Source organism: Copidosoma floridanum, unplaced genomic scaffold (genome assembly GCF_036245765.1).
Source record: "Copidosoma floridanum isolate Cflo_tuat_1 unplaced genomic scaffold, Cflo_Japanese_pri ptg000004l, whole genome shotgun sequence".
NCBI classification, from domain to species: Eukaryota; Metazoa; Arthropoda; class Insecta; order Hymenoptera; family Encyrtidae; genus Copidosoma; species Copidosoma floridanum.
The window spans coordinates 17,850,353-17,868,816 of record NW_028321881.1 but is presented as its reverse complement, the minus strand read 5'-3'; the positions used below and the strand labels follow the sequence as shown (position 1 = coordinate 17,868,816).

Here is an 18,464-nt window from a genome sequence, read left to right as displayed (position 1 = left end):
TTAGATACTTTTGATTTAGGAAACAACTAGCTTAAAACCAGATAGGGGGGGGGCTGAGAAAGATGAAGAAAGAATGCTGGAGGGGCTCAACAAAAATTTAACTTAATTAAAACAACGTAAAAACTGATAGAATGTTACCTTATTTAAAGGGGGCTGAGTAGTGGCTAAGGGGGTTGAGAAAGGGTTGAGAGAGTAGTGTGAAGCAACCCTCAAAAACCACTATATATTATAGTAAGATATATGTATATAAGTATAAGTGTCAATATATGCTACTAAGGATTGCTAATCAACGGCATAGAACTTAGAAGTACGACACAGGTAGTGCAGTTATTATGTGCTTTGTTGTTAAGAAAGAATAAAGAAGAAAAAAAAGGTATTAGTAAGGTGTGTTCGCATGGTGAAAAGTATTCCAACATTGCCCTTACATTCATGCAATGTATGTAAGCAAGGCAGAGAATTTGTTGTAAGATAGTGTGATGTCCGTAAACTACAATTAATAACATTTTATTTCCGCTCATTCTGTCTGAATCTTCCATGTTTATTTGAAGGTAGATAAAGCAGTGGCCAACGTGCATCTGAAAAGAAGTGAAACACTTGCAAATTTGCTCGTAGCTGCAGCACAATGACCAGCTAAGATTCATGCACATGCACGCTGGCTTATACTGACTGAGAATAAAAAGCAAAGGAAATACTTTTTAATGCAGAGAAATAAAATAACTGTAAGAACCAACAAATACAAAAGTTTACCTGGAAGCAGCTGCACTAAGATGTGATATTGAAAACTACTTAGAAAACTAACAGTTGATACATATAGATTAAGATCAAGAGAAAATAACATTAAGTGCTAGAATTGTTACATAAAGTTGAGACACAAGACAACCCACACATGATTCACTGGTAGCAAGCAACAGCATAACGTAACCAATAGAAGTATTAACTACGGTAAACCCAGCAGAACATCTTAATAAGCTTTCAAATGAATGTGCAATTTTTCCCGTTGATGCTCGCAGTCAGATGATTTACCAAGTAACCCTTTTTTATAGCATTAAAAATTTTATAAATGATCTGCAATAAGCCCTAATGATAGCCCTTTTATTTTTTTCTGACTCAGAAATAACAAGAAAGAGAGTCTGTACACCTGCCTCCAATACGGGTAACGGAACTTCTGATTCCCCAGGACACTATAAGCCGACATCCTCTCCAACGACTAGCAGCGAAAAACAAGTTGACCAAACGCTACTAACATTTTGAAGTACAGTTGCGACTAACAATTAATTAAAAATACCGGTAAATTGAATTAAGTAAATAATCAATAGCTTGTGACAAGCACCTCACCACTGTTACTGTAGATGAATGTGTTTCGACCCCAGACACCGCTGTTGGTAAAAAAATTTTCATGTATATTCACTCGTCTTACTAATGGATATGGCAAATCTAGAAACTATGAGAGTAATTACTGTCTAGAAGTTACTACTACTTGAACTTTTGTTAATACTACAATGCACTAAACGATTATTCAATCAAAGCTGAAACGAAATATCAAGCGATTTTCACAGCTCTTTTGGCTACAAGTTAAATTGAATAAATTGATTAATAAAATTTGATGATATTCTCTAATATATTTTAATAATAATACCAGGCCACAATAAGAGTCTGTAATATTCTTATGTAAACGAGAAAAAAAGGCATGAGTAAGTGAATTACCTTTCTTTTTCTTTACGCACAGAGAAGAGTGAGCCAGATGGCGAGTCCACTTCTGCCATCATTTGGGCTCCCACGAGCGTGGTTTAAATCTCGATTGAAGACATCTTGTGCTGATTTGTCACGTGTACAACTGTTTTGAAAAATTGAATAACAGTAAGTGATTAAAATTTATCAAATCTTTCTACTTTCGTTTTCTTCTTTTATTTCCGGCACGGGCACAGCATCAAATGTGTGCACACCATTACTCGTGATATTATTGGTACCCTGTTAACCACGGGAATAAATAATCGATTGTTCTACTCGTAAAATTAATAGCAATTACCATTACTCATGATGGCATTGGTGGCTTCTACACTGGTTCTAGATCGCGCACGGGACGTCTTCGATACGCCACTCTGGATAATATTGACAACTCTTAGGCACGCCACGAATGAGTGCATCGGGATACATCGGGATACATTGGGATGTATTGGGATACATTGGGCACAACAACTGCTTCGAGTCATTGCAACTTGATTTCCTTCACTCGAAAACATTCGTACCCTCTTTTCGAATACCCTACCACTTGATTCAACTATCTTCTATCCCCACATTCCACCTATGCGCCCAACGTGAGTCTTGAGTTATTAAGCATAAGCTTAGACTTATATTTTCGTATAACTTTTGGTAAGAAATCACACGAACACTGTAGTTTAATAATGCAACCTCACTTTTAACGTGTTAGTTACATCAAAGTGTTAGTGAATTATTCTTAGGAAGTTGTGTAGGTTACACTATCTATAAATTTATAGGAAAAAAGCAGTTGATGCGTGTACGTTAACCTTTAATTCATATTCCTGTTATTATAGATTAGACCCTCTATAACTAAGACAGGATCAATAACAGGGTCATCTTTTCCATACTGAGCAAAAGATTTTGATACCACTTACTGGATTTAAGCTGGATTTCATTCACATGAAACATCAGACTTAAGTAATAGCTATATTTGTATAATTTTAAATGCAGGCTGATAGTGCATTTACGTAATAGGAACGAAGTCACAAATAGTCGGTGGTACAATTTCTCGATCTGGATAAGTCTCCTATTCAGAAGTATCTGCCCCCTGGAAACTCTGAGTGTCAATCCTTTTGTAACTAAACCTCCTTTTGAGGAGAGGCGAGGGAGAACACAAAAATGTGAGGAATGAGGAGAGAAAAGCAAATGAATGTAATTATTGCTCTTTGAGGTGAACAGGTAACACAAAAATTTAAGTGAAGTCGTTAAATAATGAGTGGAGCAAAGGTAAGAGATGGCTAGGGGGGCTGAGGAAAGTGAAAGAAAAATGTGACTGAGGGGCCAACGGGAGTAAAATACTAATGGGAGAAGAGGTCAAGGAGGAAAAAATAAGTAAGTAAGGCCTTATGTAAAATATATTTGAGTTGTTTTAAAGAGAAGTAAAATAAATTTTGCCTTACTTAAAGGGTTGGTTGAGAGTCGAAAAGGAGTGGGGATAGGGTTAATAGAGTGGAGTATGGATAGCTTCTCTTATAAAACTGCTACACACACACACATACACTCACACACACACAACAATGATCAGCGTGAAGTATTCCTAAGTGAGGGCTTTGTATAGATGCAGTGAAGAATTTAATAAATCCTGTTATAGGGTTAATAATATCATACAGAATATATAACTGTATTATAAGGGTATGTTTTTAATTTGTGGAAACATTGTATAAGACTTTATTAGGACTTAAAAAGGCATCATTAAGATCCTCAAAAGGATTACCCTTCCATTGCATTTAGGGTGGTTGGTGAGCCTATCAATCTGGGAGGTGAGCCCCTTCCGCAGTAATATAGAGAGATAACAGACTACTTGGGTGACTCAGGTGGCTGACCTTAAGAATTTTTATCTTAGTGTGGGGGCGTAGAATAAATGCATGGATGGGCTTGCTCTTGTACATAAGAGCAGTGTTAAAATTAACTAAGTACGTTTAGAAAGCTATTCAGTTGACTTCGGCCAACCGTGGAAAGTGTGAGGGCATAGGGGGCATAACAAATGAATATACATGGACCCCCCTGTACCTCCTTCACTTTCCACCCCCGCAAAGTGTCGGTTTATGTACACAGTGGTGGCGGTGGTGGTGACAAAATCACTTTGCAATGCGGAGAAATTCCATATTATGAATCAAAATATAATATAAAAGATTTATATATCGCTGTTCTGGACTAAGGGTATGCCCTTATCACAAAAACTATGCCTTTTTGACCTCCCAGGTAAAGATTATGCCCTTTTTTCTACTTTCGTCCGGGCTAGACAAAAGGGCATAGACATTGTTGAAACTCTGGAAAAGGGCATAGTTTTTATCCGGACACGAGAAAAAAGCATAGTTTTCGTTTGAACTTCGGAAAAGGGTATAGTCTTGGTCTCAAATCTCAAAAGGGCATAGCTTTGATTCGGACTAGAGTAAAGGCATAGTTTTCGTCCAGACTTAGGAAAAGGGCACAGTTTTTGTGCAGGCTTTGAAGCATGGGTGTCGATACATCAAAGAATTTTTCGATTACATCTTTCAGAATTACATTTGAACTATAAACTAGTTAATGAAAAAATTTGAACTTCATATTTGATTATAAACTAGTAAAGTAATATGTATTGCGATTCTACATCTACCTTCTTGAAGAACTTTTTGGTTTAATACATCCCTGACCTTTACTATTCTTGTTTTTTTTTTCTTGTTACTGTCTTCTTTCATCAAATATGCGAGTCCCATGTGTGCACCACTTGCAATGATCGTCTCTGACGACTCAGTTATTCATAGTACTAGGTAATATTCAAAGTGTGCAGCAATTGTCTTAAAAATACCCTAGCTATTATCAAGTTTAATGGAAAGATATCTGCTAATGAACCATTTAACTTGTTGAGCTAACCTTTCAAAAACTAATAGTGACTTTACCGATAAACTTGTCTGATCATGATTCGCTTCCCTTAAGAAAGCCCGTAGATGTTCAGACATCACCAGGATAATACAATATTTCTTTCTAAAAACAGATTAGTGTTTTTTTGGCAACCTTGAAACCTGTGCTACCAAATATATCTGCGAAAAAAAATTCTTCGCCTAGAAAGTTAGCTCAATACTCACTAAATTATTTAAACAGTTTTGTTCTAAATTGTTTTGTGATGCAACTTAAAATGTAGGAAATTCTTTTAATTTCTAAGATACAATGGATATTTGTAAGGCTATTGGGGACACAGTAATATAATCTTTGCAATTTAAATTATTATACACACAAAAAAGAGGCATTGTGATAAAAGGTATTACTTAAGAATTTCTTACTATTACAAATTATGCTCAATTTTGAAAGATAGTTAAATATTCTATACTGTAAGAGAAAAATGATGATGTCAATATATAAAAACAATACGTACCTAATCCCCATATTCGACCTCCCCGGAATTCACCCTCATACTTCATACCATCGGATCTCCAAAACACTCCATGCCCATGAAACCAACCTTGCATAAATTCTCCTTCATACCTGTTAAGAAAATTTTAAGAGTTATTAAACGAAATTTTCTTTTTCATTCCGTTATATATATGTTGAAAACAGGTATTTTGGTTTTAAAGTAATTGTGCTAAAGATAAGTAGACAAGGTAACTTATTCATCTTATATTACTGCCCGGTACTTTTATACTCAACTTTATATTGTAATACATTTTGTGTTCCCCCAAAAAAGTTTTACAGCTAGATCTTATAAAAAATTAATAATTTATGTTTTTTGTAAGAATCATAATTATTTTATTTTAGAACTGTGTAGAAAAGAGATAAAACTTTTCTTTGAAAAGTAAAGGAATAAAATAATAAAATAAATTTTTCCTTCCTACTTTGGACATTTTTTCATCCTTCGGACGTTTACCATACCGCATATCCTCAGTACCTGAAATAGTCAGGTTTGCACCTGGTAAGCATCCAAGCAAAGCAAATACAAGGAGTATATTGCTTGCCCTAAGGATATATACCACGAGTTACCGAAGCTTATATTTAAACTGTTTTTTTTTATATAACAAAATTGATAATAATTAAAAGTTATTTAATGCAGTTCACCTAACCAAAAAGGCCAAAAACTTAAACTATAACAAGACTGCCCGTGAGATTATGTCTATTTTAATGTTTAGACTACCGTATACCTTGTTTTTAAAGCTTAGAGCTTTTTTTTCAATTCTAATTGTTTTAATAACAAAATCTTCTACCGAAAATTCCATCAAGTGGTGCTTTTTACTGTTAGAATAGAAGTTTTAATTGATTTCTAAGTATAGTAACATCTGCATACTCAACAAAAGTGTATATAAAATGAATTTAGTACGAAGCCATATTTTTAGTTACTATTGCTCTCTCACAATGCAAGGAGTTTTAAGTTTGATTCAATACTATGTCTAAATTTTAATACAGAGATATTGAATTTTTCTTAGACATAAGATTTATTTTCTCAAATTTTACAGAAAATGCTTTTATAAATTTGGTTTGCAACAAAATTAAATACAAGTACTGATTTAAAATGATAAATTTAAATTAATATCATAGTATTAAAAAATAAGAAATCGTAATGATTAATTTTTTTTTTTGTAAGAACGAAACATACATATAAATGGTAAAATAGAAATCATTAATAAAAAATTTATTAAAAAAAATTATCTTTCAAACCTTAGTTAGTAGTATATAGTTTTTTTATAGATATTGAAATTGAAATTCTATTACTTGTGCATAATAAGTAGGTCAATAATCTTTTGCTTTATTACAGCAGGAGCAAAAAAAGCTTGAGCAGGGATGAGATATTTGAATTGTGATGTTATAATGCATATCAAAAGTATGCCTTTCTTTAACTAGTTGTGTTTTTTGTATTACTATAAAATTATGAGAAAAAAATGTATTTAATACAGCAAATGACGTTTTCATTTTTTGAAGCGTTATGATGAGAAGCCACTTTCATTGGAATGTTCTCCTTTATTTCTGGACTCATGAAATAAACTCGATATCTTTATTTTAAGTCAAGTTAAAAAATAAATAAAAAGCACACGGAAAGTTGGTGATAATTAAAATTTTAACAATTTTATTGTTTCCATGAAAACTACTTAATTGGGAACCAACACGTAGTCAATGTCTGCGATTATATGTTGGATGGTGTGCTGATTGCCCAGTACAAGAGAGAAAATTTGCTTGTGTCACTAATTCGATTAGATAAATACCAAAAATCAAAGATATCAAGGGGGATTTATTTTTTTTGCTTTGTTGAATAATTTACTAATCCGTGTAATGTTTACAACAATTATTTTTAGATTTTTATTTCATTGATTTCTGAACAAAAAAAAAAAAAAAAAAAAAAACAGAATTTTTTTACCCTTTAGTACTTGTTCTCTGTATATAAAATAAAAATATTTGTAAAAAGGTCAATAAAATAAACGAGCACACTTACGTTTTATAATAATTTCTTCTTCCGATTCGTTTAACTTTGCATTCACTTATGCACTAAGGAAATGTTTTGTTCAATCGCAACACGGGTTGATTATATCCATCAAGGTCCTTTACGCAACCGTGAAATAGTTATCAATTCTTTTTCTTCTCTTTAAAAGGAACAAGATATCAGATACTTTATCACTAAGCTGAAATTTAAGTGTAAGTATTAAAAATAAATTTCAAGAGCTTACAAAATTCGCATGTGGTTCGAATACTTCAGAAGCTCTATACCTATGAAAAAGAGGTCGCGTTGGGTTAGATCGCTCTCAAATTTCTTAGGGGTCTCAGGCACTACTCAAGTGATTGACGTAGGTGCTTCGCCTAAGGAACGGTGTCTTTGTTTCTAGTGCCATAAATACTTATGAGTGCGTCATTCCCATTTTTAAAGGGGTCGATTACCGGAAGTCCAAGTATACACTGGTTAGTGATCAAGTGTACATATTTGCACTTACTTCAACTTTGTTGGCCTCCTCACCCCATTCTCAGCCCTCTTGACTTCACAGTTTGTACCGGTGTACTGCAGAGCTCTGGTCTGGATTAGCAGCAGATTACTGTGTTCCAGTCTCACTGGAAAAAGATGCTTTTTCTTACCTGTGAGTTCCTTTCATAGGCGATTGACACTTAATTTTCCATCACAATCAACGTTTTCTATCCTTGCAATATCATCCCTATATATTTTCTAATAATCCTTGCAAGGATGTTATCTAGTATCCTGCACTTGATTCATAGCACATATTGCTTGATTTATCCTTATTTCTTTTATATTTAACTAGGTATATTTTATACAGAACTGCTTCGACACACCCTTTCATATGCACTTAATAAAAAAGATTTTTCTAATTTGTCGTTTCATCAAGTACGATTCTTTGCTTTAAATTTTATTTTTAGGGGTATCTTCTTAGCTTTTTACTTTGAACTACAAAATTTTTTCTTTGATCATTTGCTTAAAAGAACGCGAGAATAAGGTAGCTATTCTGGATAATGCTTGAAGGCACAATCAAATACTCCAAAAGAAGAAGATGAGACGCACGCATCTGAGAAGTGACAAAAATCTTGGCCCAGCTTGGATTATATGTCATCTGAAATGCGTGCTTAGGATGTGTTGGAATATATATGTGTGTATGCAATAATTTTATTTGTTTGTATTGATATATGTATGAGACTGATGAACAAGTCACGGTCTAGATGCGCAATAGGTTAGTTAAGCTAACAACGTCAAAAGGAGATGGTTGACTACGCAGGAGCTCGTAGAGGCAGGGCGAGGGGCAGACGTGTCGGACGCCATGTGCTTTGTGCCTCTACGTGCAAAATTCGCTTATTGTATGATTACAAAAGTGCCAATATATAAGTCTTCGTATTTATCCTTGTTTTCTGCCGTTGATAATTTTTTGCATCCCTGCTACCTGATACTGCACTAGCACCTGCTGTGTGTTGTTCTGCTGAATTGGCTTGGTGGAGCCGATTTTTAAAATATCAGGATGACTTTAGTATTTAAAGACGGAGCCGGACAGCTATATTGTGCCGGTCAGACATTGTTCCTAACATTTTTTTAATTATTTGGACATTTGTATGAAAGGTAAGTTAAAATCTATGCTCTTTAGTGTAGTATGTTAACTATTAAATCGGTGTGACAATTTTAAGATTTAGTGCCATGATTATCTTACAAAAACTTGTTCAACTTTCAAGTATACGTGATTTATAGGAAATAATAAGATACATGATAATAAAAGTATTTTTATGTTTTTCAAACCGATAAATATATATAAAAAAAGAATCTGTAATACTTAGTGTTTTGTTGACGACTGTTTTTGCTATACAGCCAAAATTCCATAACTTATGTCTTAAGATCAGTACACTTTTACAATCATGACGTCCATTTTTACATTAGGTTAAATTTTCTACTCAGCTCTACCCCTTTATGCTTTTTAATACCCTCTTGGCCTCTTATAGGTCACCTTTAATATTAGGTATAACTATCACAGTTTGTTTGTTATTTAATGAGATTAGAATCTCTATTTAATCTCCTAAGCCCCAGAAATCTCCCTACACTTTTGTTTTAATAAAACACAAGATACAATTATTTTGTTTTCTCGCTTTGTTAAATGGGTATAATTTTTTATCTTTTCATCTTCCTAAAAAAAAAAAAATGATACTATTTTCTTAGCTGCACTACTTCGATAATGTTGTATTATTATAATAAATTATTATGATTATAAGATGGTAGGTACATATTATTATATTATTTTCTGTAAAAGTTGTTAGATGATGTTTACACTACTATTAGGGTGTTGTAATGGCATGCAAATTAAATATCAGTTTTTCTAGTCAGTTAAATATACAAACAATAAATTAACTTATAAGTTTGTATTATTCAATTATTTGTTTATATTATTATTTGGAGTTAACATCAGCAATAAAACACCACTTAGTTTTCTTAAGCAAAAATTTTTTATTTATGTAAGTCAATATTTCGTCTTATCATGGAGACCTCTGTTATATCATTGATTAGAATGATTTGTTGACTTATAATACTTTTCATTGTTTTGAAAAATGAAAAATATTCTAGTTAGGTCGATCAGAGTCAAAAAAGTAGTAAGACACACACATCAAACTTTCTTTAATAGTGATTTGGAGACTGATGTGTACTAGCTATCCCTAGCTAGGCATTGCTTTACAATGCATAGTTTTCAAAATGAAATAAGGAGTCTTATACAATAATTTAAAGTAACTTTTAACATTGCCTGACGACATTTGACAGAAATCGGATTAGATAATTGAATAAAAATTTATGTGAAGATGATAGCCTCATTTTAATTTCTATGAAGATGGTAAAGGGCTTCTTAAAAAAAATTATGAATCTTTCCACATTATATGTCACAAGTATTGTAAATATCTGATAGTTATTGTAATTTTATTAATTGCATAACAATATTAATAATCTTATAACGCATTTTAAATAATAATCAACTAAAATTACCTATTTATGGTGTAAAGAATTGTCAAACAACTAAACAAAAATTTTTCTTTCACAAAACAGAGAAATATACTACTTTTTAAGACTTAGTAAAGCAAAAATAAAAAGTCTTATAAGATTTGTTAAATTCCCATCTAATAGAAAGAGGTTATTGTGGAGCACACAAGGATAGGAATGTCAACTCATTAACGTATATATTAATGTACATACAGGCCCCACCCTTCTGTGTTTTTCGTGCTCTAAGCCCTTTAATTATGCGTTATTTTATAGTTCTTTAGGTCATAACAAATACACTAATGTCAAACATTTATTTGTTCAATATGAGACAGTTCTTGCTCGAAATAAATGCAGTAATAAAGAACTATTTGATGGTATCTCCCACTTTCAGAACTTTTTCAGATTTTGATATTCCTGCCTGGATAGTATATAGAGTATTCTTTTATCAAATTCTTATCCCACATTTATTGATACATTTTGTTCGGAGAATTCTCTTCCTTTGATAAAACTTCGATGGGGATGATCGCTTTTCAAATAATCCTACTACTTTGAGCTTTATATACATAATTTTGGTTTTTCAACCTTTAAACAAAGAGACTTCTTTAATTGTATTATATTTCTTTTGAAATAAAAAAAAAAACCGAAGCTTACCAAGAACATCTATACATTTAACAGCGCAATGAATCTTGATTGAATAAATTGACTTTTTCTGTAAGTTTACTCAGAACACTATAAACCTTCTTAATAGGGCAACACTTCCATGGTTTGTACTACTGTATAACTACGTGTTATTGAAATTTATGTATGTATTTATATTATGTTATTTAAATGCAAATTAAAAATTGAAAATTTCTAAACTGTTCATGCACAAATAACACTAGAAAGAAGCTTAATACTCTAAAAACATAATACTTACTTAAAAATTAAAAACTAATTTGTAAAAATTTATTAGTAATTTAACTGTTAATTATGTAAATGATTTAGGAATTTTAAGTATACATATGTATAAGGTCTATCTAATTATTTTAGAATATATGGGATCAATTATGGGTAGTGGGATGTCTTAATGAAAAATAATCCAAGTTAAAATAACAGAAGTGACGTTTAACGTACATTCACCACGTTTTCAATATATATAACAAGTCAATCATGTTTACTAACATATATACATGTATGTATTGCTTCATTTTAAAAGCTCATGTCTTATCGTTATTTGCAAATGAAATACTTTTAAAAAGTAAAATAATATGTATACATATATACAGTAGGCTTTGAGATCCAAGATGGTTAGTAAGGTGTCAGTAAGATTGCCTAAAAATGGTTTAAGGGTGCTGTGGGTAGTGGTAGGAGTCACAAAATATCTTGCGGTGGACTCTATGAGACACTGTTATGTTGTAGAAGGTTTGAGTAAAATGCCTCTTACAAACATCTATAATATAAATACATAAGTGGGGCTACGTCTCTCTGTGCACTCTATGCTAACCCTTCATTTCCAGTTTAAAATTAATTAGTGACATTAGAAAATCTCTCATTTTTTCAATTTACAATTTCTTACTAAAAAGTAATGAATTATCTTATAAAAATATTAACGCGTTATATTTCAAGATAAAATATTAACACATCATAGTTTTTATAATTTTAGCAATACTTTTAACAAATCAATCATTTATTATAAGCTGGTCTTTGCGCCATCAACATCGACAAAGAGTTGTGTAAAGTAAATTAAAAATACTATATTTACAACAAAAAAACTTTAAACGTAATTTTATGCAATATATTATTCAAACTTACTATCTCCTTAACTACCTTTGATTGGAAAGTTTTCATATGTAATGAAATTTATTGTTACTGAGGAGAAACTAATGAAATAGAAGAAACTACAATTGAAGTAATTTTTCAGTGTAGGTGAGGTGTCTTTAAATATAAAAATAGAAGATATCTAAGAAAAATTCTAATTTTTTTATTGAAGGAGGTAGAAAATTGGATCCCCTGGTCCTTCATAAAGTAATCTTACAAAAAATTGTACGTTAATTAAAGAGCTGTGGAGGGGCTGTGGGAGTCAGTATTTCATAATAACCCTTTTATAAACTATCTTAACAATATAGTTTGGGTTTGTGTACGGGGATGTGGGAGAGGATTGTGGGATGAAAAATTCACCCCATGTGTATCCATCTGTAACATCTTCTTTATTAAAACAGGATTATTATAACATTTTCCTAAAATATTCTCAGATTCTGTGGGGACAATCACAATATGACTTTTGTCGCATTATTACGTCACACTTAATATAATATAAATGTATAACAAATTATTACACCATGTTTATATTGTTTTTATTAATCATTAAAATTTTTTTTTCTATAGCTCTCATAACCATCACGTTAAACACCTTCACATTTTTTATTGATAAAATATTTATTTTAATGTCACACTTTCACATATAAACGGTGCGTGTGATTATGCTAGAAGATCTTGACATCACAACATAATTGTAGGAACCATGGTCATCATCATCAGTAGCTCTCTACGTCTACGAAGAGATGGATTTCTCTTGTACTCACCATAAACAGAAACATATAAAAAAAATTCTTGTAAAAATATTATAATTAATTTAACTACCACCTTTTTGTCTCTTACCTATACGTTCTTATATCAAATTATTTAATATAAAGTATGAATGTTCAGATTGTATAGTTAATAAGATATAAATTTCAAAATATACAAATACACATGAAAAAAATGTGTGATGCACACATAAAGTTATACAATAGCTTCTTAATGCAGATGAGAAGACAATAAATAAGAACCAGTAATGTAGTCAATACATATTGAAAATTTTCGTGCAAAATAAATCAAACAACATTCTTGAATTGTATTTGATTGTTTAAAAATTTTAGTAATGACAATAAATAGTAATGATATAATGAAACATTGTGTCATGTCATACTTAACATTGTTATAGTTATGTATCTTATGACTTTCATGTAGTAAATTTTGGGATGAATCCAAACGATGTAAGTCCAGTAAAAACTTTGGTACTTTCACATCTTTTTTTTTTTTAATCTAGAATTTACTTTTTAAAAGAAATTCCCTATAGCTTATCATTTCAACGTTAAATTTGTATAGAAACAGAATTTTTAGTTTTGCAACTTTATTTGTAATTTTTTTTTAAGTATCTTTTTCCTGTGAAAAATTTCTTCTGAAACTATGTTATCTGTGTCCAAATAGTTCTTACGTTTCACTTGTGTAAGAATTCAAAGAATGACAAGAATCGAATTTTGACTGAAAAATTTATTAAGTATTATAGCAAATGCGAAAAAGAAGGGAAATTGCTTTCTGTACAAGATAAGCGTTAATAAAGATGTGTTTTCAAAAGACAATGTTATTTTTGATACACTAACTCTATCACTGATTTTACCTGCAGTCATTCATTTCGCTTCCATATTATACTCTAATAACATAATTATTTTAAACTTCGTGCCATTAAATAAATCGACAGTTTTGCTTAAATTTCTGATAAACATAATCATTGCTCTTACTTATTAATGATTTTCATGGGTTGGTAAAACTTTATTAATATTACTTCATATCTCAGATAAAAATACAGTATAAGTTATACCATAGGATTCACTAAGACTTCTATAGGTAATCTATGTTAAATAAATTTTTTCATATACTTTTTCATTTGATTGAGGATTTCATTATTAAAACAGTAAGTATATTCATTCTAAAACATCAGTATGTCAATGGTTTTGGTCAATCACATTTTTTATTGACGTTTTTCATGTTTTATTTTCACAGGAATATTAAGTGTCTTAATTCTTCTGTCTTTACAGTTCAATAATAATTTTTATAATTTCTTATTACTTGATTGAATTTTGTAAACAACATTTTTTAGTATACTGAAATAAGACCAAAGAAACTATGATGTTCTTGCATTAGCGTGACAGACTACTTGAGTTAAAGCTTTCTCTTAATAACTCGGGACACATGCTGGGCACGTAAATGGGCAATTAAAATGATTAGAAATTAAAATGCGATGCGAAAAGGGTTACTCAGTAAATCATGAGCTTGCAAACTTGAATGGTAAAAATCGGATTATCCCTTGAAAGTTAAGAATGTTGTTTACCAGGCTTGTCAGAGTGAACATGTAATCTAGTTGTTTGCTAGTGGCGTAGTGTGTACTGGTTGTTTGTGATGATTCTAGATTTTACTAATATTTTCGCTTATTTCTATGTATTAATTCTAAGCTATCCTAATATTTAACTTTATGTTATTTGATCTTAATCTAAAATTACATTTGCTTTTAATATTTCAGTTGAACTGTTCTCAGTCTGACTTTTGCATCTACGGTTATCGAAAAATATTTTGTTTTTCATTTTTGGTCACATAGGCCAGCGTGCATGTAACATCATAAATCATCATTGTACTGCAGGTACGAGGAACTTGCAGGTGATTCACCTCTTTTCAGATGGACGTTGGTCTTTGCTCAAGTGCTTTCAAAACAACATTTCTAGGGAATGGGCAGGGAACAAAAAATTTGTTTGTAATTTTAGTCTACCAACATAACACCTCCCTCCTAAAACTGGTACTAGGGCTGTTGAGGAAAAAAAAGGTCTGGGAACAATTTGCTGTGTGTTAACAACTTATTAACCTTGTTAAGAGTATGGTAAATTCAATTAAGGTTCTAAGGTAAGCAGTTTTTTATTCTTTGATTATTCATTGGCCCTGGATTTGCCCAGGGTGCCTTAAGGTACGGACAAAACAATGGAAGATCCTGTGGTGAGGGAAAAACAGTGATCAAAATTTCACCAGAACGAATACTATAATTGGGGTTAGCAAAGCTTATACATGTCGTCGTAAAAGAAATTTGATTTTTATGCATAAATGGGGCTGTGCCTCCCGCGCTACTCTTTCGTGGCTTATCATGAAATGGCATAAAGTGGGCCCACTTTTAAGTTGGGATCTTGGGTATGGAAAGTGGTTATGTTCTTTTTCTGCATGTATTCTGGTATGTTAATTTGATACTGCATTTCAGCTTCTTCTTGCGGTTCGTGGTTTCTATTTCTTCGGTAATTTGGATGATCTTGTCCTATGAAAAGCAACAGTTTAGTAAGTGTATTTCAGACTGCGCAAAGCATATGCACTGATTACCCGTAAGTTAGGTTCAATAGGTAGCTATGGATCAATCTTTTCGCTACAGTTTTGATTATGTGGATAATTAGATAGATAGCTACAAATCCTGCACTAGTGTTGCCAAAAGTGGTCAGTTATCCCGACACGCCCATCCAAACATTGTCAGCTAGCTTCTCCAGTGATGCTTCGTTGAGATGCCTGAAAATGGAGCTCCAATGGTTGATTGATGGTTACCAGTGCATATCTTGAGCGATATCATTAGGAAGCGCTGGCTGCTCGATTGGAAACATTGTTCGGTCTCTCAGTCCCTCAAGATCACTGGGGGTGTATATGTCGCTTGTTGCCAGGTTTGATGGTTCGGCATACGGCCAAGTGGTCTTTGTCATCGGCCTTAAAGCTTTGGGGGTCTTCACTTCTGTTATCGTGTCCAATACATCATACCATCTGCTGTTTATGTTGTACGGTTGATGGAATACAGGATTGCATGTGATTCTTGTTTGATACTTCTTGAGTACTCTTGTTTTAGGTGTCAAAAACATGGTGGTACTGCTCCTTTTTACTGGTAGCTTGGCGTAACAGTTTTTTTCTTTCGCCAGAGTCACTTCGACGGGTATACACTCGATGATTCGAATGGTTTCTCCAGTGACGGTAGCCATGTAGCCAGGCCCTTCATCTATATGCCCAGGCGATTTATCAGCTATGGCAAGAGCGTTCTCTAATGCCATGCATTCAACTCTTCACCGCTATACCATAATATCATGGTACAACGATTTTACTTGTGATCTGACATGTCTCTCAACATAAACGAATTTTGAGTTGATGTACACGGAGCGATCCATATTTTCGAGGTTTCCGGATCCTTTAGCTACAAATGTCTGTCGCTTTCGCGTCTCAAAGATGAAGATCTTATGGTGTTCGATCCAAATTACGCTGTGCTCGCAGATTTGATCCATCTTCTTCTTTGCTAAAGCAAATGTTGTATTCTCTGATTTAAAAGAGTAGATGATTTCCCCTTGTGGGTCAGTAGGGTCTTCGGTATAATCAGCTAGTCCTTCAAAGAGAACGTTGTATATCTCAAAGTTGCAGTTAGTTTGAGAAAGGACTTTCCAGTAGGTACTACTCCCGTTTTGATCTGGACATTGGCCTGTACTAAAAGAGCAGCTTGTACTAGAATTTAATATAATTCTATCTTTAAGCAAGTGGACTCTGGCATAATACTCCTGGACGTTTAATTGAAGCTTGCCTTGTACTTTTACGTCACTTTAAGAGCCGTAGCGATCTGCATAATAGGCTCCCTTGCAACCTCCATCAGACGTAAGTGATCCTGCAAAAGTGGTGAGAGTACTAATAGTTTTGCTAATTCCGACTCCTTGCAGAACTGGCAGATCCTTCCTGGATAGCCCTAAGTAGTATATTATCATGCAATTCTCTCGGTCTATCTCGTTTATGAAGTTTACATCTCCATTATGCACTGCAGAGCTACGAAAATGCATAACACAGTGACGAATGTGACGTTTAATTACCACTTTATATTGTACGACGTGCATCTCCATATAATGGTTTACTTGTAACAGCTGCATGTAACGCTTCATGGACTTAACTGTGTCCATTGGAATATCACAAGGATCTAATTCTAGCAATTTTAGGGTGGTAACGCTCACAGTTTGTGCACCACAGTTGTTTCCCACTAATTCTGGTGCTACTGGAGCGATGAAAAATATCAACACGCAGAGTAGCTTTATCTTTTTGGCTGTACTCACGAAGGGTAAGGTTACGCATTATTGAGGTTCATTGGATAAAGAGAGAGAAAGAAGAAAGAGAAGAAAAAAAAGGCAAGAATTGAAAAGGCGAGCCTTGTCATGCTCACTAACCCGCAGACTCAGAGCTTTCGCTATTGGATTCGCTGGGTTTATTTTGCTTAAAGTCTGTTTTCGACAGTCATTACCTATTTGCATGCTCTACTCTATGTTCACTACCTACAAGGATTTTCACATTTTGTTTACTTAATATTTCTAAAACCTTATGGGGTCCTGGAAAATGGTCTCTGAATTTACCCTTTTTGACCCCTTTTAACAAAAAGACATAATAGTGTACCTTAAATATTTTTTCATTTATTTTTCTATCGTAATACTCTTCAGATTAAAGTTTTAAGTTTACTAAATTTGTATTTACTACTTTCCTTATACTAGTTAGCTTATTTACTAAATTTGTAATGTAATCGTTATATGTAGGTAGGTGATCCTCTTTTCTCAGTGGCGTGGACAATTCTAGTTTGGCTAATCTTCTAAATACGACTTCATAAGGAGTGTACTTGGTAGATTTTTTTATACAAGTATTGTAATTAAGGACGGCCAACTCTACCCATTGGTCCCAATCGTTGTCGCTATCAGCATATTGCTTAAGAAATTCACCAAGTGCATGATGCGATCTTTTCAGACATCCACTGAACTGCGGGGGAAAGGCTGTAGTCCTTGTTTTTTTAATTTTGAAGCGTTTGGCGACTTCTTGCATCAGATTACTCAGGGAATTCCTCTCCTGATCTGTGAGAATGACCTTAGGTGCTCTAAAAATGCAAAAAAAACGTTTCACAAAGGCATCGGTGATTGTTGCTGAAGTGGCGTCTTTTAACGGTACTACTAGGCAAAACTTGGAAAGTTGGTCCTGCACTGTCAGTATATATTCGTTTCCGTTTTTGTTTTTGGGTAACCGGACAACAATGTCCAGAGCTACTTTATCGAATACATTTCTAGGTGTTTCAGTTATTAGCATAGGTTGTTTGGTCTTTACCCGTACTAATTTTCTTAGTTGACATTGTAAGCTCTATTGGATGCGTCTTTGAATGTTATTTTTTAGTCCTTCTCAGTCATATTCCTGCCGTATACGTCCGAATATCTTGGACACACCTCGGTGGTCTCCGATAGGAGACTTGTGGGCTTCGAAAAATATTCTGTCTCTATCATTATTGTCAGCATGTACTCAGGTATTTTTACGAATTATAACCTTAACATCACAGTCTGAGAACTTGTCCTTCAATAAGTTGATTACTACTGACCAATTCAAGTTGTATATGGTCTGGCTCTTGGCTATACTGACCATGCTTATTTGTTTTTCAATCAGTTTCGTCTTAAGCATTCCATATAGCGTCTTTAATCTGTTTTTAATT

General features: G+C 33.0%; 1 protein-coding gene across 2 annotated transcripts in view; it reads right to left on the bottom strand.

Moving 5' to 3' along the window:
- Positions 1-18,464, bottom strand: part of rtp (MORN repeat-containing protein retinophilin) — a 192,534-nt gene that overhangs the window by 124,034 nt on the left and 50,036 nt on the right. For both annotated transcript variants that reach the window (XM_089597876.1, XM_023392407.2), the window contains one exon: positions 5,111-5,220. In XM_089597876.1, coding sequence (XP_089454002.1) covers positions 5,111-5,220 — 110 coding nt within the window. The remainder of the gene's footprint in view (positions 1-5,110; positions 5,221-18,464) is intronic.